The 26093-nt window shown below is 33.4% G+C and overlaps 1 protein-coding gene across 12 annotated transcripts in view; it reads right to left on the reverse strand.

The window, feature by feature from the left end:
* The window catches only part of DGKB (diacylglycerol kinase beta), a 776793-nt gene that overhangs the window by 295946 nt on the left and 454754 nt on the right, over positions 1-26093 (reverse strand). For all 12 annotated transcript variants that reach the window (XM_053897058.1, XM_019443494.2, XM_053897059.1 and 9 more), the window contains one exon: positions 16952-17016. In XM_053897058.1, the coding sequence (XP_053753033.1) occupies positions 16952-17016 (65 nt within the window). The remainder of the gene's footprint in view (positions 1-16951; positions 17017-26093) is intronic.

The following is a 26093-nucleotide window of genomic DNA, read 5'->3' on the forward strand; positions in this document are numbered from 1 at the left end:
ATGACCTGAACAGAAGTCAGGCGTTTAACCGACTGAACCACCCAGCTGCCCCAGGCAGTATGTCTTCTATAAAGACTTCCTAGCACCACTGCACCACGACTACATGAGAATTATTTTCTCCCTTGTATCTTTATGTGTGGTACTTCAATTAATGCATCCATCTCACAACACTGTATGCGTTTGCTTTCATGCATGTTTCCCCATATCAAGCCATAAACTCAGAGGTTGCAAAGGTATCAAACTCACCTTTTATTCTAAGCAATGAAAATCTTTTCTGGTTAGCAAATATCTTTTAACTATTTATCTAGACAAAATGGTTAATACTTGCTAAATAGATAAACTAGGGTAAGTAACTTATACTTCTGTTTTCTAATATGTAAAGTAGGGATAATAGTAACCATATCCTAGGGTTGTATGTTGTTTAATAAAATAAACCAGAAGAACCATTTGTAAGACAATCTGGAATATACCCCAGGCTTCAAGAGGTATTAATGGTGAGTTCTAATATAGTATACTGGTATAACTACTAGATCGGTAACTCTGTATAAAAGGCTATAAGAATTCACAATAAAAATAAGATGGGTACTAGGTCTTGTGGCATTATTTTAAGTTTTCATGGTAAACAAAGCCCTTTTTTTCTTTCTGAAATAATTTCAATAAAAAAAAGACAAAGTTAATAGATATAAAGAAAGTAAAAGAAAAATTTTTACAAGAATTTGCATTCTTTCCTTTATGTCACATAATAGTTTCAGTTAATTTAAATATATTTGAATATGGCTTAGATCATTGGGTGAACAGACTAAAGCACCTAGTTTGAAATGTAAAAAAGCCAACAAAATTAAAATAATTGAGTGTGAACACAGATTTCATATTCATAAATTCACAGATCACATGAATCACAGCGTATGAATGTTTCTGTGCCTTAGACATTATTACCGAAATTCCAAATGACCTTCTTAATTTGAACATGTCTTAAAAAAACAGAATGAATTAAAAAAAGAGTTAATGACAGTAAAGTGAAAATAGGTAAAACAAAACAAAACAAAAAACCCAACTTGTATATATAAATATTTCTATGTGTAAAAAACAAAACAAAATGAATTATGCCATCTCAGTGAGTAATAAGCTTCTCAGTAAGTTACAAGGATGGCCTAAGTGACATGTGCTCTGCTTAGAGATAAATGGACATGTAAAGATTTAAACTTATAAAGCAGAACAGCATAAATATGTGGGGCTGACTGTCTACACTACAAACAGGTTTTATTACATAAGGTTTTCTCATAGTACCTGTAAGTAATTTGATTACATCATTAAACAGACCCAACAGAAAATGAGAACCTCAGAGATTTAGATGTGACTTGCTTAAAGCTGAGAAAATGAACTAAGAAAACTGAAGTCTATGAAAAGCCCAATATATGAAATATATTACAACATACGAAAATTTGGGCAGACACTGCTGATTGACCCTCATTATCCACTTTCCATTCTTTCTGTGTATACTAATACCTCCTACGCTTTAAGTGGGTACAGGACCTTGCAGCAGAAGATGACATTTTCCTGAACAACTCCTCCCTTTTAGTGTAGGTGCCTTGCAATACGAGGCATAATGTGAGAAGTGACAAGCGTGACTTGTGGTGGAGGAACTTGGTGACAGTGCTATCAGCAGTGGGCATGGATGTAAGAGTACCTTTTGGAGGGATGTCTTCTTTCCTTCTTACCTCTGACAGAAATAGACATTTCCTCCTGGCAGCACGCCGCACTTAATTTTGCACTTAACCTCAGTGACAGTCTTTACCACATTTTATTGTGAGTACATGTTTGGTTTGTCTTCCCCAAGGGCAGGGAGAATATTTAATTATGAACCTTAACTTATTTTCTAAGCACTTTCCTATTGTAATAAATACTTCTCAAGTTACACATTAAAAATAATGGAAAAAATATAAAATCACATTATGGGTGCTTGTGTTAAAGTTGTGGGCTTTGTGTTTTCAAAATTTAGTATTCATCATTTTGTTTTCATAATGATAAGAGTATAAATGTGTAAATCTTTACTTCTTTACTGAATAAATAATATGTAAATGAGTATTCTTAGACCATTAGAACATGAGGCCATAAAATGAGAAGTAATTAAATTCTTATGAGTCAGTATTTGGCTAAGAAAATTATATATATTTTATGTATGTACATAAAACATTCAAATTTTGGTTATGGCATACATCTCCTATTTGGTGATTACTTATTTTCTTGAATACTTATACTCAGCTTTCTCTCAGCACTTATAAAACTTTTCAGAGAAGAGCAGTGACCTAGTTTTAAAAAGACACATTATACAGCAAGCCAAAGAAATACTAAAATAAAGTAAGAGGCCCATAAATAGGCTATAAAGAAAAATCATTGTTAAACAAATACTCCTCTTCCTGTTATACTCCAAAGATTGGGGGGAAGGGGAGAGAGAGAGGGAAGGAGGAAGGAAGGAAGGAAGGAAGGAAGGAAGGAAGGAAGGAAGGAAAGAAGGAAGGAAGGAAGATAGACTCTTTCCTCAGTTTACCATCCCTTCTCTAATCTCCTGAAGCTTCAGCAAGAGTGATCCTTTTAAAATGCTGAACTACCCTCCTTTATTAAACTCATTAATTTCTCAAATCTTTAATAGGCCCTCCATGATCTGGTTCCTGGCCTGACTTTTGACCTTTCCTCTGTCTTTTGATGTGTCAGGATGGAAGGAAGAAAGCAAGGAAGGGAGAAAGCAAGGAAGGAAAGAAGGAAAGGAGGGAAGGAGGGAAGGAATGAATCTCAGAAAATACACAACTATTTATTGTAAGACCCAAAGGCCCTAGGCTCTATCTAATGTCCTTTCTAGAATAAAATTGTTGCAATGTAGATTACAACTCTTTTTAAAGTTGATTTCAAGGAGTTTAAAATGCCTTTATAAATTAGCTTAGGACTTGGACAGATATTTGTACACCACTATTCACAGCAGTCTTATTCACAAGAGCCAAAACATGCAAACAATTCAAATGCCCATCAGCAGATGGATAAACAAAATGAAGTATATACATACAGTGGAACCAATATCCAGCCTTAGGAAGGCAGGAGGAAATTGTGATACATACCACAAAATGGACTAAACTTCAAGACAATATGTTAAATGAAAGAAGCCAAAAAGGACAAATATTGCAATGTTCCATTTATAGGAGGTATCTAAAATAGCCACATTTGTAGAGCTTTAGTTTGGGAAGATAAAAATGTTTGGCAGATGGATGGTGGTAACGGTTGCACAACAAAGTGAATGTACCTAATGCCACTGAAATGTACACATAAAAATAATGAAAGTGAAACATTTTGTGTTATATATATTTTCTCACAATAAAAAAGAAAAAAAATAGTATTAAAAATACAAAACACCATAATGCAAAAAAATTTCTAATAACAAAATAAACATCTGACTTCATTCCTATAACTTTAATAAAAGCAGCATACATATATCTGCATAAACAAAAATAAACTTTGTTCTGCATAAACAATTCTATAAATTTGTTAGGTTTAGTATGGTAATGAGGCCTATATTTAAAACTGAATTTTGAAAATTTAAAAATGTTATAAAACTATAATCGAATTTTAAAAAATAAAAATGAGAAATTGTAACAATTAGAACATCAGAAATAGCAATCAGTAAATTCTTCCCCTATTTTTAATGGCCTCGTTGAATTGTCATTCTTTCCAATGTACCACCAATCCCAACATTAATTTCTGAAGTATTTAACTCTTTTTTGCCAAACTCCTTTGAAGTGCCATAAAAAAATGCATGTAATTTTCAAGGACTCTGTAACATCAGAATCATGATTCTAACATAAATCCCCTACTCTGAGTCTTTCAGGCCTCTACTTATGATAGTCACAAGTCAGAATTAAGAAATTTCCAAAACTATTCTCAAAATTTTATCCCTGATGTGAATTTCAAGTCTCTTGAAATTTAACAACTCAGAACTGTGATCTCTTTATTCCTGACCCAATCATGAAATAATAAATGCATTAAAGCACAGTTTGGGAAAAGAAAGGGCCAGATAGTTAAATCAAAACACATCAAGGAATTAAAAGCATAAATCCTCTACAAATTCTACAAAAGAAAACACAGGGTGGTTTGGGAGCCTAACCTAGTCAGGTGGGACAAGAAAGGATTATCCTTTCAGAAGTAGCATCTAAGCAGTTATCATCAGTCTAATGAAAAGCAACCACCAATCTAAAATTCTGGCAAGGGGAGACGCATCAAAAGACAGGAAAAGTCAAAAGTCAGGCCAGGAACCAGATCATGGAGGGCCTGGTAAAGACTTGAGAAATTAAAGAGTTTAATAAAGGACGGTGGTTCAGCACTTTAAAAGGATCACTGTTGATGAAGCTTCAAGAGATTAGAGAAGAGAAGGTAAACTGAGGGAAGAGTCTATCTCAGAATTCTGAGGGCCACTAACAGTTACAAACTGATTAGACAAGTCACAAATAAAACTCAAAACCGAGCAGGAATAGTTACGATGGTATATTTTATGGACCCAGGCAAGAGAAGTTTCAGGAAGACAGAGTAAATGACAAATGCAAATTCAATGTTTGTAGGGATCAAAAAAGCCCTAAAAATATTGGATTTAGTGACTTAGAGATCTTTTGTGACCTTAATGAGAAAAGCTTCATTTACATGTAAAAGAATCCAATTAGAATGGTTTTGCAGAAGAAAATGAGTGAGCAATGGGTGAGTACAAAATTTATCCAGGATTTATTTGTGAAGACAATAAGGTACATGAGGCATAACTGAAGAAAAGCAAGATCAGGAAACTGATTTTTTAATGATGAAGAATGAAGCTAGGTAGAGCTTGTTTGTAAGATGTTAGAAAGGACCTTGCAGTTGTAGGACAGGAAAGATCTCGGCGAGAAGGATGTAGTATGCTTCAAGATCTAGGGAAACAGAGGATGGTGGTATGTAACAGATATGGACACAAGGTAAAGTGGCCCTAGATTAATGGATGGCTAACTTACCCGCTAGGTTAGAAGGATGAGGGAAAGAGGGATGTGGATGCAGAAAAACTGTTCCTTTGTTATTAGAAGTTATGTTAATCACTATTTGGTGTTACTTTTTTCTTATTGAAGTATAAATCAGGGTCACCTCTAAGTGTAAAGAAGGTTTAAAAATGAATGGGGGATGTTGGAAATGGGTGTCGTAAAGATGGAGAGAAGGAATGGGATAAGGAAATACATGCAGGATTAATATTCAGGGCTGAATAGTCTGATAAATTTGGCAATCATGATAATCTGTCAACAAAAGTACAGAGAACGTGAAACTGTAAGACTTCTAAAGCTAAGTGAAGGAATGGCATATAGCTTCTTCCTGTTCTGTTGGGACACTCACTTGTGAAGGCCTGAGCTGTCATTGACAAGTATGGCTATCCTAGGCCATCACACTGCAAGAAAATTCAGGTGACAAAAAGGTGCTGTAGGTGCTGTGATAGTTAATTTTATGTGACAACTTGACTGACCTAGGGTGCCCAGATTAAACATTATTTCTGTGTATATGTGTTGTGAAAGTTTCTAGATGAGATTAACATTAAATTGGTGGACTCAGTAAAGTAGACGCCCCTCCCCAAGGTGGGTAGCCATCATCTAAACTGATCAGGACCTGAATGGAACAAAAGACTGAGGAAGGAGAGGACCCTGACTAACACAATTGCTCCAGGTAAGGTCTCAACCAACAACCAGCTACCAGACATGAGAGTAACCATGCCTCCAGTCAATTCCATTTCCCAGCAAATCCAATCATTTCCAATCTTCCCAGGTAAAGATCCCATGACTAGAGACAAGCCATCCCTGCTTTGCCGTGTTTGAATGGCTGAGCTACCGAAGCTATGCAGGTAATAAAATGGTTGTTTTATACTGCCTAGCTTTCAAGTGGTTAGTTATGTAGCCACAATAAACAGAAGAGATTTTGACATGAGGAAGTGGAGTGTTGCCACAACAAAACAGAAAACATGCGACATTTGCTTTGGAACTGAAAGATGAACAGAACCTAGAAGGTAAAGGGAGACAATGAATGGCCTTCGGAAACCATTAGTGAGGGCAGTGACAATACAGAATAATGTTAATGGGAAAAGGAAACTGAACGCTAGCTATATGGTGGCAGTTTGTTACGAAACAACAGTAACAGGCAAATCTCAGCCTATTTTTGCCCCTTATAAGTATTTACCAAATAAATGTAATAAAGTTATATAGCATTTCTGTTTTGTGTGTGTGTGTGTGTGTGTGTGTGTGTGTGTGTGTGAGAAGTAGAAATGGGAAGGAAGAAGCTTCAGAGAAATTAGAATTAAAAGTCATAATAAATCAAGATTTTTTACCTCTACTATCTAATTTTTTTCAGAAATTTTACCCATTAGGGAAATAATCTCTTCATATTTTAGGGCTAGGGTACATCAATATATAGAAGGGTTGCTTAAGATTCTCTACTTTGTGGGGTGCCTGGGTGGCTCAGTCGGTTGGGTGGCCAACTTCGGCTCAGGTCATGATCTCACGGTCCGTGAGTTCGAGCCCCGCGTCGGGCTCTGTGCTGACAGCTCAGAGCCTGGAGCCTGTTTCGGATTCTGTGTCTCCCTCTCTCTGATCCTCCCCCATTCATGCTCTGTCTCTCTCTGTCTCAAAAATAAATAAACGTTAAAAAAAAATTAAAAAAAAAAAAGATTCTCTACTTTGTGACAACACCAGTCATGTAGAAATGTAAAACAGAAAATAGAAACTTAACAGTGTTGCTTAAGTGAGAATATTATTTTTCTCTTCAAAGAAAAATGTGAATCAGGGAACTCTTTTAAAAAAATTCTATCCGTCATTTGAAGCTAATATATTAGGATTATTATGTTCCGCCAGAATATAATGCTGAACCTATCTGTTGAAGAACATGTATTCCAAAAGGAAAGGAATTAGTAACTAATGCTCAGGTAGAGCAAGAGACAATGGAGATCACCAAATTAGTTCCAATTAGCCATGCCATAGGATTATTCTAGGTAAAATTACCTTATAATGAGGTGATTAACCTCTTTTGAAAGAGTTTAAGATAGACTTACTTTCTACTTAATATGGCCTATAAAAAGGTGACATAATAAGGGTTCTCAAAATTGTTCCCAGGGATGATTTCTACTCCAAATCAACAGATGTTATTCTATAAGAACCACAAAACACTTTTAGATATTAAAAGTTCATGTCAGATTAACTAATTTACATGGCATGTACTATATACTAAAGAATATAATAATTGAATGATATTCAATTCCGAATGTTAGTCTATAGAATATCTAAGAATATCAAACAAACAAACAAAAAAAATCTGTCATTGACATTGATCAATGTCAAAGGCTCATTCCCCAAAGTCGGCTGTCCACTGTCTAATTAGTTTAGCGCATCCCTCAGTCCCGAGAGCACAACTGGTTCTTGTTACAGTTAGACTAATCTGAACAAAGGAGTAGGGATCTATATAAAGGATTCAGTAGACTAATCTGAATACAAAGGAAATGGGATCTTTAGTATTTTTAACACAAAAGCAGGTCATAAACTAGGGATAGGGTTCCCAGAAACAGTAGCTTTAACTACTGGCTAAGCCTATCTTTGGTTTTTGCCTAAAAACTGATCATTCATTTACTGTGAACTAATTGAAATGTATACATATGTGTGTGTGTATTATTAACTCTACATATATTCCATATACATACATATCCTACATTTATTCTACATTTATTCTATATAGAAATATAAAAAATAAAACATGCAATTATATATATATATATATATATATATATATATATATATACACGTGTGTGTGTGTGTGTGTGTGTGTGTGTATGTATATGCTGTCAGCTTGTAACAAACAAGAAATAATTTTAAGTGTTTTAATTTCATAAATATTTCCCAAAAGTTTCCATGTAGGCACAGAATCTGTAATAATGAATAGAAATGTTGTTCCTAATCTCCTTTGTTACTGTTTAGTACTCTTTCCTATTAAAAAATACTCTGTATCTTAGATTTTTCAGTTGTGATCTTGTAGACATCTCTGAATTAACTACTGTAACTTCACAAATCTTGTTTCTTAATTTGGAACTCTAGGAAATGATTGTGTGTGTGTGTGTGTGTGTGTGTGTGTGTGTGTGTGTGTAAAACTTCTGCATAAAACACATGCAAATTCATGTAAAGTACAAACACAAATCCTAGGAAAAGAAAGGCAAAATCAATGAAGAAAATTTTGAAAATATTTGCATGGAAGTTATACTAATAAAATGTAAGTACCCTGCAAACAGAAACTAGAAATAAATGTCTCTTCTTCAATAAATCTGAGAACATACAAGCAGCCCCTACTTCAATATACATCCTTTAAAGCTCAATGGTCACCTTAACTTGGGAGCCCCAGAAAATATCCTTCTTTCTGTATTACTACCATGAAAACTTTTCTTCCTGTTTACATTTTTCTGCAGAACCTATCATTATCTAAGGTTTCTATGTAACTTCAAATTCATTTTCTTCACTTGCCTTAGAGATTTGAAAGATTCAGTTGTCTAGATGGATATCCATCATATAACAGGGTCTCCTTTAGTAAGTGTCTGCAGAATAAATAATCAACCAAATCAATAACAGGAGCTATGTTATCCAAAATTCAAGACCTTCATTGATCCTTTTGTTACTCCATGGCAGTGCAAAAGTAAAGAATATAAAAAAAGCAGAAATAAGAACTTAGGAGAGAACAAAGAAATCAGTGAGAGGCAAAAGAAAGGAAGAAGTTACTGTATCTCTTCCTTGTTTATCCTCCAGTTCTCCTTCCATTCCAAAGAACTATCTTATACACATGATTTTGAACAGCTTGGACACAAAAGTGAGTATTCTGGTTTAATGATATCTAGAAACGATGCAGGAAGATTCAGGTGAATCGAATCCCTTGCATCAGTGTGAACACAACTGTGACTAATTTACCCATTCACATTTTTACCTCCTCAGATGAAGTATTTAAATGTATTTCAACACACAAATGAAAATATATGAATATAATACCACAGCTACTGGTAAATTATTTTAAAAGGCTTATATTATAAATACATGTACAGTAAGAATACACATAATTATGAAAAATTTGCATAAATATAAGAAAAAGTTTCACTTTTCTTAAAATATATGTATGTACACACATATATATAAATCATACACCATGTATGTATACATGCATATACATCTATATATTATCAATCCACATATTCATCTAAACACTATATGGCTTATACACAGATCATAAGTTTATATATTTATTTTAAAAGGGAGAGAGCACAAGCAAGGGTGGGGCAGAGAAAGAGGGAGAGAGAGAGGATCCCAAGGGGCCTCTAAACTGTCTGCAGAGAGCCTGCCACAGGGCTCAAACCCACAAACCATGAGATCATGACATGAGCCGAAACCAAGAGTAGGACACTCAACTGACTGAGCCACCTAGGCACCTCGGAAAACTGATTTAACAATAGTTCTGACACAAAAAATGTCAAGAAATGTTATTTAAAAGATATAACTGAAGAGTCATTCTAAGTGAAAATGAAAAAGGAGTATGTTTCTATTTTTAAAAAATAACAAAATTGATTATGTACACAGAAAGTGAAGACATAACAAATGCTATAGGATATGAAATTCTCATTAACATATAATTTTATCCAAAAAAATCCCTATAAAGTGCTAACATTCCTTTGTTTTATTATTTTTAAATGTATTTATTTAAATTCAAGTTAGTTATCATATACTGTAGTATTGTTTTCAGAAGTAGAACTCAGTAATTCATCACTTACATATGATACCCAGTGCTTGTCCCAACAAGTGACATTTCTTTTTTAATTTTTTTAATTTTTTTTTAACATTTATTTATTTTTGAGACAGAGAGAGACAGAGCATGAACGGGGGAGGGGCAGAGAGAGAGGGAGACACAGAATTGGAAGCAGGCTCCAGGCTCTGAGCCATCAGCCCAGAGCCCGACGCGGGGCTCGAACTCACGGACCACGAGATCATGACCTGAGCTGAAGTTGGACGCTCAACCGACTGAGCCACCCAGGCGCCCCAACAAGTGCCATTTCTAATGAATATGGATTTTATTCAAAATACTAAAAATCAAAATGTTTAACTTTTAATATCAGTAGCACAATTTCCCTAGTTTATAAAAGATGGTATCACTTACATAATATGGAAGTTTACATTAAAAGGTACATATGTACGTTCTTAAATAGATAAAAAGGTTTCACTATACAATAATGGTGGTTGCAAAACTGAGGTCAAATGCCTTAAAGACAATGCCATGCAGACTCCATTCTGTCTTCCCTTTCATTGTTTTCAATAGTTTGTGAATGTGTCAATAGTATAAAAATAAATTATTCTACACATTTTAAGAATACATAATAAATAGAATTTATATAAAATATAAATAAATTAGATACAAATACTTATGTAAATAAATTTATATAAATAAGTCATATAAAAAATTTTAATTTCATAATTTCAAAGTGCAAGAAAAGCTGAATTCCTACAAATATATATACTAAAAAGCTTCAGAGAAAACAAAAGGAATGTCTTCTTTATTTTACTTGCTGTGTTGTAACTGACTCAGAAATACATGTAAGTTGAAGAAAAATGAACCTGGACCACTTTCTTACACCATACACAAAAATAAATTCAAAATGGATGAAAGACCTAAATGGAAGACAGGAAGCCATCAAAATCCTCAAGGAGAAAGCAGGCAAAAATCTCTTTGGCTTTGGCCGCAGCAACTTCTTACTCAACATGTCCCCAGAGGCAAGGGAAACAAAAGCAAAAATGAACTATTGAGACCTCATCAAAATAAAAAGCTTCTGCACAGAGAAGGAAATAATCGGCAAAACTAAAAGGAAACTGACAGAATGGGAGAAGATATTTGCAAACGAAATACCAGATAAAGGGTTAGTATCAAACTCAACACCCAAAAAACAAATAACCCAGTGAAGAAATGGGCAAAAGACATGAATAGACACTTCTCCAAAGAAGACATACAGACATCCAAACCACCATGAGATACCACCTCACACCTGTCAAAATGGCTAACATTAACAACTCAGGCCACAATAGATGTTGGCGAGGATGTGGAGAAGAAGGACCTCTTTTGCACTGCTGGTGGGAATGCAAACTGGTACAGCCACTCTGGAAAACAGTATGGAGGTTCCTCAAAAATTAAAAATAGAACTACCCTACAACCCAGCAATTGCACCACTAGGTATTTATCCAAGGGATACAGGTATGCTGTTTCAAAGGGGCACATGCATTCCAATGTTTATAGCAGCATTATCAACAATAGCCAAAGCATGGAAAGAGCCCAAATGTCCATCGATGGTTGAATGGATAAATAAGATGTGGTATATATATGTACAATGGAATATTACTTGGCAATGAGAAAGAATGAAATCTTCCCATTTCCAACTACATGGATGGAACTAGAGGGTATTATGCTAAACGAAATTAGTCAGAGAAAGACAAATATCATATGACTTCACTCATATGAGGACTTTAAGATACAAAACACATGAAATAAGGGAAGGGAAGCAAAATAATATAAAAACAGGGAGGGGGACAAAACATAAGAGACTCTTAAATATGGAGAACAGAGGGCTACTGGAGGGGTTGTGAGGGGGGGGGATGGTCAAATGGGTAAGGGTCATTAAGGAAGCTACTCCTGAAATCATTGTTGCACTACATGTTAACTTCAATGTAAATTAAAAAAATAAATTAAAAAAAAACCAAAAAGCAAAAAAAAAAACCCAAAATCTTAGTTTATCCACAATGATTTTAACTTATTACAGTCACTAAAATGTGTAATCTTTGAATATATTAGATTTTATAAAAATAAAAATAGGTTAAGTGCCTTAAAAAATATATATAAGATATATATGTAAGAGGCTATATCATGAAGTTTATTGAAAAATAGTGTTAATTGGCTTTTATTAAACATACATTAAAAATATTTACAGTATATGAATAAAATTAGATATATTAATATATAATAATGTTATTAAACACAATTTAAGCACTGATTTTGAAGCTTTAAAAATTTATTTTACTGAATTTAGAGAAAAACCTTCTTAATGTTATTTAAATGATAAATAGAAAAATCTAGTTATGATACAGCATTTTGTCATCATTATTGAAATATTACTTAATTCTTAACTCTACATTTTATTCTAGAACTTCAGCTGGATCTTTTCTGTGTAGATAACAATTGATAATTTTATATAATTATTCTTGTCTATCTGCTACAACACCAAGGTGGAAAGTTTAAAAAAAAAAAAAAAGATTCATAGGTTTTATTTCTTTAACTTGGAAACTGTACTATCTCCCATACAGCAGAGTATGGAATATATGGAAAATATAATTTCCAAATTCAGAATAGATATACACATGCACAGTTTAAAATAAAAAAAACAGGTATAAAATTGGTACTTCAAGATCAATAAAAATATTTCATGAACAGTTTTGACCAATAAAAATATTTGCTTCAGTAAATTAACGCCTCCTGTTATACTTTATACAAAATTGATTTTATTGTCTTTAGCTTTATATCAAATGATTTGCAACTTACAAAATTAGAGACACAAAAAAAGAGATACAAAAACAAATTTTTTAATACTTAAGTCTTCAGTTCACCATCACCAGGTAAATATTAATAACTGGTTGATAATTACATATTGCTGACCTATAAAGTTGATAATAAGTGCTAAACAAATGTGTAAGTAAGCTTGTATTATTCATTAGCAAGACATCCACAATGGTCAGAGATTATAACTGAAGAATTTTTGCTTGTTTTTTAACATTGTTGGGGGCTTTGGAGATTAAGTACATGAAGTATCTACTAAGTGAGCATTATGTTCCATGCTCTGTATAGATACTAAAGTCCCAGAAAGAGTCTTATTCCAGTATCTCACCAAGCCTACTTTAGAGGAAAAAACAAACAAACAAACAAAAATCAAGCATCATTCCACAGAACCAGTGTTATTTTAAAGTCATACGCAAATTTTCTATGTTCCTGTATGCTATTAATTTCTTGGGTAATTTGGAGTACAGAGCTTCTTTTTTATATTAGGGTTTATTAATATAGTGATAAAGTATAAGTGTGGTGTTCCAACTTGTTACTTTTGTTTCTTCCTTTCTTCCTTTCACACATTTGGCCAGTAAGACCCTCTGACATATCCGATATCACTACACAGATGAGTTAAACGGCTTTATTTAAATTCATACACCAATTTCAGTTTTCTAGTTGTAGATTTCTTCATAAAAAGCAGAATGCAGAACAAGAATGAAGTATATTCCTCTGAACAGGAGGCTAAGAAAACAATCTGTATCTCATTCAGTGCATTAGAGACCTGGATTCTTTTAAATAAGGACTTACTTGTAGACTTACTGAACTAGTATCTTTGTGGAGTATCGCTGGCTATCAGAGTTTGCTAGCAAATGGTATCAAGTGATGTTAAAAAAAAATTAGTTTTGGGGGCGCCTGGGTGGCGCAGTCGGTTAAGCGTCCGACTTCAGCCAGGTCACGATCTCGCGGTCCGTGAGTTCGAGCCCCGCGTCAGGCTCTGGGCTGATGGCTCGGAGCCTGGAGCCTGTTTCCGATTCTGTGTCTCCCTCTCTCTCTGCCCCTCCCCCGTTCATGCTCTGTCTCTCTCTGTCCCAAAAATAAATAAAAAACGTTGAAAAAAAAAAATTAAAAAAAAAAAAATTAGTTTTTTGAAACAAGCTGTAACAAGCTATAACTACAGTATTAATAAATCTTTGTAAGATGACCAATTTTTTTTTATAGTTGGTTCCATTTCACATATTACTTGTAAGTCTTTGTCAATGTTGCAAGATTTTATTCATGGAATTAAAGAGGTTTTTTTTTTCAAAATTATTACAGCCCTTCATAATTATCACTTTAATGGATGCATATTTTAAATACTGTAAGTGTACAATTATTAGTCTCATTTTTTAAAGTAAGAACTTATATTGCTCTGTTCTACACTTGATCTAAGTCAAAAGGCCAAGAAGTAATATCATGCTCTATTCTCAATAAAATCAGGAGAATTAGTAATGTATGTGAATTCTAAGAACACGAATGTGATTATTAATAATAATAGTCAAGTCAATATTTTAAATAATAATATTGTACAATAATGGTTTTAAATAATAGTTTCCTCAATACTTTAAGGATTATTTGAGTCTAAAATAATAAAAAATATATATATTAAGTATGAAGAATGTCTTGAGTTTAGAAAGTTAAACAACAATTCCTTTTAATAGTTAACTTAGATTTATACAAAAATTTGGAAAAGAATATGATATAAACCTCTCAACCAGCACTCTCTTAAGCACCGGAAAAATCATTATCTTTCCCAGTTCTTTCAATTTCTGTCAGAAGAAGCATAGAGAGAACTATATATTTTGGTAATTAATTTCCTTAAGATAATGTTAGAAACATCAAGTTCTTTAAAATATAAATGAATTTCAAGGTGAGCACGCTAGAGGATAATATTAATGGCATATGATTGATTGTGACAAGAGATCTGATCTGAAACACCATTATTATGAGTATTTAAAAAAATCCATTTGCAAATTCCTGAAAATACCAAAGCGTGCTATGGCTGAATGTGTCTCAAAGTTGAAATCTGAAAATCTGTCCTTATAAGTATGAAATTGTTTATGCACAATATGTGGCATGTCTTCCTCATAAAAATTTATTAGAAAATTTTCATATTCTGAGTAAGTTAAATTATAGTTTAGCAAATTATCTAAAAGCTTGTAATTCTGAGTGAAGACAATCTGTAAAAAATATAGATTGAAATGTACGTGCCTGACTTGGTAATATATGCAATGTTAGAGCTCTTAACTTAAAAAAAAAATAGTAGGTGATTATACACTGAGTATCTACTATATACCTGACATTCTTTGAACTCACAGTAGAAACATGTGACCTGTGTCAATCTAGAAGGTGTTTTCTATGTTATTAGCCTTCCAAATGTATTTTTACACTTTATAAATACATTGGGCTATACAAACGCATTGCTGTAAATAGTATCTAACCACATATTGGGCAGTGAGGAATGTCATAAATTAACACTGCAATTGATAATAAAAAATTAAGGAGATATATGTGAATAATAGAAGTCTTATTAAGAAGAATTAAAATTATTCCGGAGAACAGAATTCATTAACCTCTGACACTTGAGAGAGGATCATATATATTGGCATTCTTATATGTAGTATGTCAATTTGAGTATTACATAAATATATTGATACACTTTCTCTATACTTTTAATTCTCCTTTCTTCCCCCTCTCCCCTATCATTCTCTTTCTCTCTGCTGAATAACTTTGGGATAAAAATGCCTTAAACATCATCAAACTTTTTTTTCCATGTATTTCTTACAGTCTTTACTGGGTTTTTAAATTGTGAAACTCCTGAATGGGGTCACTGCATGCCTCATTCTCAAATAGCATTTATTTTTTTGCTTGAAATCTATTTCAATATATGAATATCAACACATGACTGCTACACAGAATGGTATTTGAGTAAGCACAAGCTAGATTTTATAATATGGTTTTATGTACATTAACAAGTATATTCATGGCCAGGACATTCAAGGTAAATTACCATGTGTTAAAAGTTGCTATAAAGTGAATATGATTTCATTGTTACATCAATTTATTTGCATATATTTTATAAAATAAAATTAAATTTTATAAAATGAAAATGGCTATTCTACATACAAAGAAAATTTATAGGTGCAACGTTTAATTAGATTTCTACTAAATTTTATAATACACATGTCACAAGATTCACACAAAAAAGTATATAATAAAAATTTAGTTTTCATCCCAACCGTTTAGTTCCCTTTTCCAGAAAGAACCAGAATTAAGAGATTTTTGTGAATCCCTCCAAAGACACTATGGACACATGTACATATTCATACATACATTTCTTCCACTTTCCTTAAACAAAAATTGTACCTAGCTGAATTATAAGAGAAAAGGCAAACCATAATATCATGATTTTATGATTTCCAGGGTTGTTAACTATCCAAATATGGAGACCACAGATCCTTGGGCTTTGAATATTAATATTAATATTGAATATATACTTAAATATATGCACAGAAATGCTGGTTATGATTTTGTAACTTTGTGAAATGATCAAAGTAGAAATGTATGTAATTGAAGCAAAGATGATTCACTTCCGTCCCATTTTTCCTAGGGAAAGGGTTGGAGACAGCCTATTTCCATCTACAAGTGGGGAAGATACAAAACCAAAGCTTTCTCTATTTCCCTGAATATCAGAAAAAGTCAATATCTACATTTGAAAAAGAAATATGTATTACTATATTAGCAAAACAAATTCTCATTGTCAAGGATCTTCTCCTTGAAGAATGTATCTTTAAAAGTAGTTTATGTTAGCATTGATTATTTTTCTGGTTTATTTTCCATTTACCTGAGGCCAATACTGGATGAACAGTAGAAAGATGAGAGGCCTTCCATGATACCTTTGTAATACAGAGTTACTCAGCATTACCAAATCACAGTCCCATGTTTTCTCTTTGGGACTTGGTATAATCACCCTCATATCCTTAGCCATATAAAGACTTCCACTATATCTTAATAAAATATTAGTTTTGCCTTATACTTGAAATTCTTTTTAACACATGAGAATGGACTACAGATGACCACTGCATTCCTCATTATAGTCTCATTAAAACCAAAGAAGAAAAATTAAATTCATTTACACTTGTGTCTCAATACTCACACATACATACCCAATCTTATTCAGCCATTATACATAAAATGTTTTAGAGCACAGAGTGATCCTTTTCATGACATAATTCATCAACAGTAACCATAATTATAATTTTATCATATGTTATCTTACCTACTGTTGAATTTTTCTGGGTGTTTTTCTCTCATGATGTGGAATCTGTGTGCAATGGAAGCATCCTAGGTAGAGAAACAGAAAAGAAAAATGAGACAGTTTATGATCCTACTATTTTGTGCAAAGATCAAAAGAGAAAAGTTAATGAGTAATATTTTTAAATTACTCTTTCTTAACAATATTGCCAAGAAGACACTCTGAAATTAGGCAAAAATGAGTAACCTACAAAAATTCAGTACAAGTGTGTTTTATGCCATCATTTCACCGTTGGTTACTTGTTATATTGACTTCTGGAAACCGATTTCTATTTAATTTATGTATCTCCTTTAATAACTGGTTTTGGTCTCATGATCGAAGTATGTTTAAATAGTGTACATGAACATAAATGTTAAAAACTGGTTGAAAATATTGTAATGCATAGCTGGAAGGATGGCCTAAGTGGAGCGATAGTAGTTTCTAGTCCTTTGAGATTAATTATGAGTAAAATGATAGTGTGAAAGTGCGTATTTAATAAAGGTAAATGAGTATAATACATGACTTCAAAGTTTGCTAAGAGTGTCTTGCATGTGTAACTATTAACTGTTCAGTCACAAGCAACCTTCTCACATATCTTGCTCAATCGAGAAAAGAAAGCACCAAAGAGAGAAAATTATTTTTGGAGAATTGATGTAATTATAACTAAGCTCTGAGACCCCAAACATATCAGTTCTGAACCCTAATGGATGTTTCTTTCTTTTAAGAAATCCATTCAGAGTTTCTATGAGACAGAATCACACTGAGCATGTGAGATTGGTAGAACATTGTGATTCAAGCTTTTCAAACAGACTGTTCTTGCTGACTTTAAACAGTTGCCCCTGTTATTCCAAGCAAGAAGATATTTCCCCATTCTTCATCTACACATGATTAATCACTCCAATGAGAAACTAATATATTTACCAGTCATCTCAAAAGAAACGGGTCTACTGTTGTGATTAACTTAATTTTGTTTCATAGTGCAGATAAAAAAAAAAAAAAGCATACACAAAGGAAATAAAGAAGTTGTGTATTTGAGAGAATCTTGAAAACACTAATCAAGGATTAAAAGTCTAATGAATGAAATGAAAAGGCTAATGTGCTTACTCATGCATAACAAAGCATGAGGCACAACAAGAGAGGGACCAAAGCCCGCTGCAGATGGCAGGCCCAGTAGCTTTTCCCTACAAGATAAAGCTGTAATAGCACTGTTAGTTTTTCTGTACATTTTATCCTCTAAAAATCATTAAGTAATTAAATTAATCTGCAAGAGAAAAGGACACAAAGATATAGACAGGTATACATAGAAACACTTATTAAAAAGTTACCCCAAAACCCTCTGTGGTTTGGTATTCTAGGATGTCTTTGTTATACATACATGGTCAACTTCCTGGTTTGCTAAGAAGTAGTATTGTCAAGATGGTTCACTTTTATTGGTTTAATAGCTCTCAAATACAGTCAGAGAGTTTCTTCTTTTTTTTTTAAATTCTTACTAATAAGTCATAAATACATCTTAGAATGTTGTCTTATGTGGTATGAAATTATAGATAAAAATGTAGCTAGGCTATTAAGGGTATATTATATGACATGATCATTAATTTTTTTTAAATCATTTATTTTGACTTTATCCCTAATCTGGTTCAAAATCAATTTGTAATACTTTATAATTAAATGCATACATCCAGCAGACCAGCTGAACAAAAAGAAAAGAAATATGATTCAAGTACTAAGAATGGATGATCAATATTGGTTATCCATAGGGAGACTATCATTGAATTTGCTTCTGCGTGAATTATTTGTTCCTGCTAACGTAGAGAACTGAGACTTTTAAAAATAGATTGTGTAGTATAATTTGCTTTACAAGCATATTATTTTTGCAATAACAAATCTCTTCCTTTCCAAAGCAACATAAACAGGTCAGAGAGAGGGCAAGAGGAAAGGAGAGAAAAGGGGAAAGGAGAAGAAAGGAGAAAGAGTATCAAAAGAAGACCATTTAATTAGACTGGACTATAACTGGGTAAACTCCTAGGCATATAGATCACCAAATAGCCAAGGACAAACTTAATGTTAGCTCTATCTCCAAGATACTGGGGCAATGGATCATGTAGTAAAAGCAAGGATAAATTAAAACTAGTGAGGAACACTGGGATGCCTTTTCCATGTGTTGAATGGCTTTCATGGGAGTTGGCATTTGCTAACTACAGGACTGATAAGAAACAATGACAGCAGGTGTTCATTTGGATGAGAATTCAGACTGAATTCCCATGGGACACTGTCCCTTTGGCGTAACCCCAAGAGACTTAAAAGAGAACTGCCAAACACTGTAAACTTATCCAGCAGCCATATTTCAGAGACACCGAAGACTCTGTAAAAGGAGACCAAATAAGAAAAAGCTATAATAGTGTCGTTTTTTTTTTATATAAATTTTGCTGTTTCTGTCTCTATGTACTCCACTCTTGAGAAACATAAATTAATCAACATTACTTCCACATTCTAGAATGGACAAACTGTAAATTCAGACAGACTTTTACTTCCAAGACTTGTAACTTTGAGCAAATGACTTATTTATTGTTAAGTCACAGCTTTCTTATCTTTAAAAGAGGATACTCATACTCCATTATAATATTTTGGTGAAGATTTTTTTTAGATAATTTTGTATAGTTGGGATGTTCATATATATTATATCCACATCAGAATTACACTGAAAGTAAAAGGGGATGCTAAACCATAGTTAAACTATATAATTTTGGAATATGTGTTTACTGACTCTGAAATTGGTGTTATTTCCTGAAATTATAAAATACTTTAAATTAATTAAAACTTAAAGTTAGATCTAAGAAGTAAAAATAAAATATACCCATCTTTATTAAGGCAAGACAAATTTAAATATGTAAATTTTATAAGCAGCAGAAAGTAGTAACACACACACAGTACATAGAAATATTCATATATCAGAGAATCAGCTTCTTAGTCATAGCTGTCTTTAATACTCTGTCACTGATACTTTTCTGAGAAGTGATTTCTCTTTTCCTGTAAGGGGTTATTACATTTTTATTTTTAAAAATACAGTTAACCTAAATCTCCAAAGTTGCATTTTAAGTTATTAATTCAAAATTCATCAATTTTAAGTGTACCATTCAAAGAGTTTTGACAAAGGTATATAATAACTAGTTTCACAAACATGATAGAGAAATTTTCCATTACCCCAAAAAAGTTCCCTTTTGCATTTATATACTTTTACACTGGCATATATCCCCACTACCCCCCTTAAAAGACATTGGTCTGCTTTCTGTCACTGTAATTGCATTTTCTAAAATTTCCTATAAATGGAATTTAAAAGTACTCTTTTACATCAGGCTTCCTTCAGTTATTGTAATACTCTTTTTTTTTAATTTTTTTTTAACGTTTATTTATTTTTGAGACAGAGAGAGACAAAGCATGAACGGGGGAGGGGCAGAGAGAGAGGGAGACACAGAATCGGAAGCAGGCTCCAGGCTCTGGGCCATCAGCCCAGAGCCCGACGCGGGGCTCGAACTCACGGACCGCGAGATCGTGACCTGAGCCGAAGTTGGACGCTCAACTGACTGAGCCACCCAGGCACCCCAGAGTTATTGTAATACTTAACGAGATTCTACCATTTGTTCCCGTATCAGTGGTTTGTCACCTTTTATTACTAAATAGTATTCAAATGAAAAGATAGACCACAGTTCATTTACTCACTGATTGCTGGCATTTGACTTTTTATGAATAAAGCTGCTATGAACTTTTGAGCACAACTCTTTTCATAGACATATGTGATTGTATCTTCTGAGTAAATACCTAGGATTGAGACTGCCCCATTGTATTGATAAAGATTGTACCATTGTACCATTGTACCATTTTGCACTTCTACCAGTAACATTTGAGAGTTCCAGTTACTCCCCATCTTTACTAACATTCCACAGCAACACCAACCCTTGGCAGTCTTGAATTTCACCATTCTAATAAATTTGCAATGGTGTTGTTGCTTGCAACCTTAACCATGTGAGCCAACACCAGCTGCTTCACTAGAGGGGTCGGCCAATTCTGACGAAAATAGAAGATTTGAATGTTCTGGGGCAGACTTACTAGATGCTTCCAGCTCTACCACAATGCATTCATTCTGGCAGTTCTTGTACTATCTCAGCAAAGAGCACTCACTCCACAATTCCACTTGTGGTTTCTGCCTCAAAATCACCCCACAAAGAGCCTCACGTGTTTTAAAGGATTCGTCCTTTTTTATTAAATTTCTCCAAAAGATATTTCAGAGGATATATGCTTAAAGTCTCCTTTGAAGAACTTTAAGCTCTCAAACTGATTACAATTTTTTTCTTTGGTTAAACTATACTTAAAATAAAAGTAGTAAGTTGAAAAATGCAATGTATCACAATTGTTAAAATAAATTTTTCTTATTGTTGATTGAAGTTGATTATCTTTTCATATGCTTTTGCCTCAACTTTTTCTTATGTGGAGTACCTAGTCAAGTACTTTATCCATTCTATGCACATTAAAAATATTCACATTAATAACCATAATGATGATAATTAGCAGTAATTAAATATTCACTACTCTTTCTTAAAGCACTACTTTAAGAGCTTTGCATGTAATATTTCATTTAATCTTCATAAACATTTTATGAGCTAGCTACTGCTACCTACATTTTATGATTGAGGAAACTGAGGACTATGGAGTTTAGAATTGTTCCAGACCATACAGGAAGAAGCTGTGAAATTAACAGCTAAATACAGGTAACTGCCTTCAAGCCTTTTATATTTTTTGCTAGTAATGAGAAAGTCATGCATTGCAAATATTTACCAAATTTCTTTTTTTCCCACTTTTTTTTTTACCTTGTAGTGTTAAATTTTTATATTTCAGATATATTAACCTTTTCTTTCAGTCTTTTGAGTCATGCTTAGAAAGATCCTTCCTTTCTCCATAATTCAGCAGAATACTTTTTGTTTTTTCCCTGACTTCATATTTTACACTGTAGTGTTTCAATCATTTCAGATTTATACATATTAATATATATATTAATAGAATGTGCTTAATAATCTAATTTTTCCTCCTTGTTTGAAAGACACAGGTAATTCTATAATAAATTTCCACCTCTATATCTCTATGTTACCTCTGAACTGTACCCAACTATTTTAATTATTCTAGTTCTGTACTAAATGTTCATATTTGGTTGGGCTAGAATCAATTATCTGCTTACACTTTTTTAAAAAATTTGTTGTTTACCTACAAGATTCATATTTTTGGATAAAATTTGAAATAATTTTCGAGTTACCTTTGCTTTTAAGAACCTGGCCAAAATCTTTTGGTATTGTAATCGGATCTTACACGATAGACAAATTTTGGGAGAACTGGAATATTTTATAATATCAGGCCTATCTTTCAAAAATGTGTTTTCCTACTTGTTAGGTTTTTTCCTATAATTCTTAGTAGGGCCCAAAGTTTCCTTCACATTAAGTGTAATATATTTATATTTATTTCATAAATACTTACCCATTTCTTTTTTATTATAATAGAACCCCTTCTTACATTATCTGTTTGAGCTGGTTATATTTTTTAAAAAATAATTTGATCATTTATTATTAATCTTTTCCACAGACACCTTATAATGCTGTTGCCATATATCATTCCTTTCAGGTGATTCATTTTTGGGGGACATATAGTCCTATTATCTACAAATAATGATATATGCTCTGCCTTCTTTCAAACACCTCCTTCCCCAATTCCTTTTTTCTTATCTAATTGCTTACTGAGTACATTCAAAACAGTACCAAATGGAAATGCTAGTACATTTGTTGCAAACTCAATTTAGTGAAAATATGTATACTATACTACATTATCATTTCATATGATGCTGCCTTTTCTTTTGAGATCCTAAGTTTTTACCATGCTTGGAAAGATTCATCCAGTTATATTTCATTAAGAGTTTGACTCCCTTTCTTGATATATTTTTTTCCATAACTATGACCATCTTACATGTAGCATGTTAACCTAACAGGTAAACTCTATGTAAGCTTATGTAGGTTCTATGAGAATAGGGAGAGGTTGTTTCAGTTTTTTGTTTTGTTTTGTTTTATTTTGTTTTGTTTTCTTCCACTTGATTTATGCCCTTCTGTATCTTAGAACTAGAGTATAGCCTGAGAAAGATTAACCATCAAGTTGTGGTTGACTGAATGAATGGGTGAATGACCAAATGTTTTTAATAACCACCAGATACCTATTGACATTCACTAGAGCAGAGAGATCAAAAACATGAGCTGTGGATTTAAACAACCTGGGTTCAAGACCTGGCTCTAAAATTAACTGGATCTTTGACCTTGAAAAGTATGCTTAGGTTTCAGTCCTGCCATGTTCCTATCTTTAAAATAGAAATGATATTAACAGTACCTGCTTTCCTACAAGGACGTGATATTCTAGTACCTGGAGGTAGTTAAGACAGGACTTGGTACATACAAAGCAATCAAATACGTTAGCTCTTATTATTATTACTGAAATATATTTAGTGTTTTGAGGTTCATATCATTTTTCCTTTGGTTCATTGATATCTTAAATAAAATCTATAATGCATTAGATGAAGTATCTGGGGACAATCATGCTTTGGTATGCAAAGTTTTGTGGGTCTTAAAAAGATTATTCAGTGCATATATGGTAAATTAATCAACAAACCCAAAGGGTCAGGAATAGCACACCATAATTTAAATTCATATAAATATTTCTGCACTAGCACATATAAATAATGACTCAAAGAAGGATAAATTAACATTACAATGGCCATGTCCATTCATATTCTGTATTTCACCAAATAAACAATGAAGAAATTTTGATTTTCAGAGCTTTGTGGACTCTGAAATTTTAGATAAAAGATTATAGTTCAGAATTTATTTCCTATCTACAATTAGCAGTCTTTGCTCTCCTGACAACCTTTACCTAATGTACTAATTATACAATACACTATCTGTTAAAATATTTTATTTAAGAAAATCGCACCAAAAACTATAAGTGAGACTGTTTCATAGGCAGATTTTATGAGATATTGATAACTGCTGGCTAATAAGGAGCATCGGAATATTTCCATCTTTATGTTCTGAAACAGCTGACAATACATGAGAATTATTTGCTCTTCAAAGCCTTTAAAAATCATTTGTGAGTTGCCAGCCTTGTAGTTTGGGGAGTTTTTATAACATTTCTTAAGTTCTGTGATCTATTTAGGTTTTTTTCTCTCTACATAATTAAAATAATATTTTTCATGAAGTCATCTGTAGTGACTGGACTGAAAAGTGGTCCCCAAAGATATTAGAACCTAATTCCTAGAACTTGGTGAAGTTTTTGCAGATGTTGATCAAGCTACAGATTAATATTGCTTGGGACCAGTGACTCCTTTCTGCCTCGCACTGTCTCTCTTTTGGAATAGGAATGTCTAACCATTCTCCTATGCTTGTTCCATCACTGTATTTTGAAAGCAGATAACTTGCTTTCTAGTTTCACAGGTGCACAATAGAGAAGTCTGCCCCACGGTGAATCATCTGAGTCTCACCTATAACTAATTTTGATAATTTATATGATAAGATGTGGACTTTGAGCTGATGACATTTAGATGAGCATTTTTAAACGTTTATTTCTGAGACAGAAAGAGAGCATGTGTGAGCACACACACACAGTGGAGGTGGGGCAGAGAGAGAGGGGGAGACACAAAATCCAAAGCAGCTTCTAGACTCTAAGCTGACAGAAGCAAGCCTGATGCTGGGCTTGAACTTACCAAGTGTGAACTTATCAACTGAGCCTAGTTAGGGCACTCAACTGACTGAGCCGAATTCAGACACCCTAGATGAGCCTTTTGACTTGACTTGATTTAACAGAATGAGACATTGGAGACACTGAAATGAGGTTTAAGTATTTTGTATGTGGGACGGAATAAATCTTTGAGGGCCAGCAGGTAGACAGTAGTGGAATGAATGGCAACCCCTGAATATATCTGTCCCAAATCCCCGGAACCTGAAAATGTCATCTTATATGGTGAACTTTTTACAAATGTGATTGAATTAAGGATCTTGAAATGAGAAGATTATCTGAATTATCCAAGTAGGACCTAAATGCCTTTACAAGTGTCCTTATAATAAAGAGAGACAGAGGGAAATTTGACAGACAGAAGAGGAGGAGGCAAGGTGACAGGAGAGGCAGAGAATGGAGTGATGCGGCCAGAAGTCAAGGAACACTGGCAGCTGCCAGAAGCCAGAAGCGGCAAAGAAGGGATTCTCCCCTACAGCCTCGTGAAGGACCATGAACCTAGTGACACCGTGATTTCTGCCCAGGAATACAAAATTTGGACTTTCAGACTCTTGAACCATGAAGGAATACATCTCTACTGTTTTAAGCCACCAAGTTTGTGGTAACTTGTTACAGCAGGCAAAGAAAATTTATACATCATCTATCTCTACAGGTTGTTTGAAGAAAGCATTATCTTAACTTTTCTGAATCCTTATTTCATTCTATCAATTCAAATTGCATTATTTTGTGTACTTAGCATGATGTTTTGAATGTGTAATTTAGCATATTACTACTTGGGGCTCCTGGGTAGCTCAGCGGGTTAAGCATCTGGCTCTTGATTTCACCTCAGGTCATGATGTCACAGTTCCTGAGTTCAAGCCCCACATTGAGCTCTGCACTGAGAGTGCAGAGCCTGCTTGGAATTCTCTGCCTCTGTCTCTGCCTCTCCCCCACGCATTCTCTCTCCCTCTCTTTCTCTCAAAATAAATAAATAAATTCCAAATAAAAAGAAAGGCAGAACTTCTTGTCTTTATGAGAAAGACTTAAGTCAACCCCAGATCCTCCTGCTGAGTATCTATTTAACATTGATTGCGTTAGGGGTCTTTAGAAATAGAACAGATAAAAAAGAAATATATGCATTATAAAGGAGGAGAAAAACTATCATTATTTATGGATGACATAAATATTCTGTATAGAAAATCCAAAGGAATCAAATGAAATCCACATAAATTAAGAGTTTAATGAGTTGTCCGGATATATAATTAGCATATAAAATTAGCAAAATTAACCACATTACGACAAAGTGACAGAAAATTATCCCACTCACAATAACAAC

The sequence above is a fragment of the Panthera pardus genome, unplaced genomic scaffold (genome assembly GCF_024362965.1).
Source record: "Panthera pardus isolate Hobbes unplaced genomic scaffold, ASM2436296v1 HiC_scaffold_8, whole genome shotgun sequence".
Lineage (NCBI taxonomy): Eukaryota > Metazoa > Chordata > Mammalia > Carnivora > Felidae > Panthera > Panthera pardus.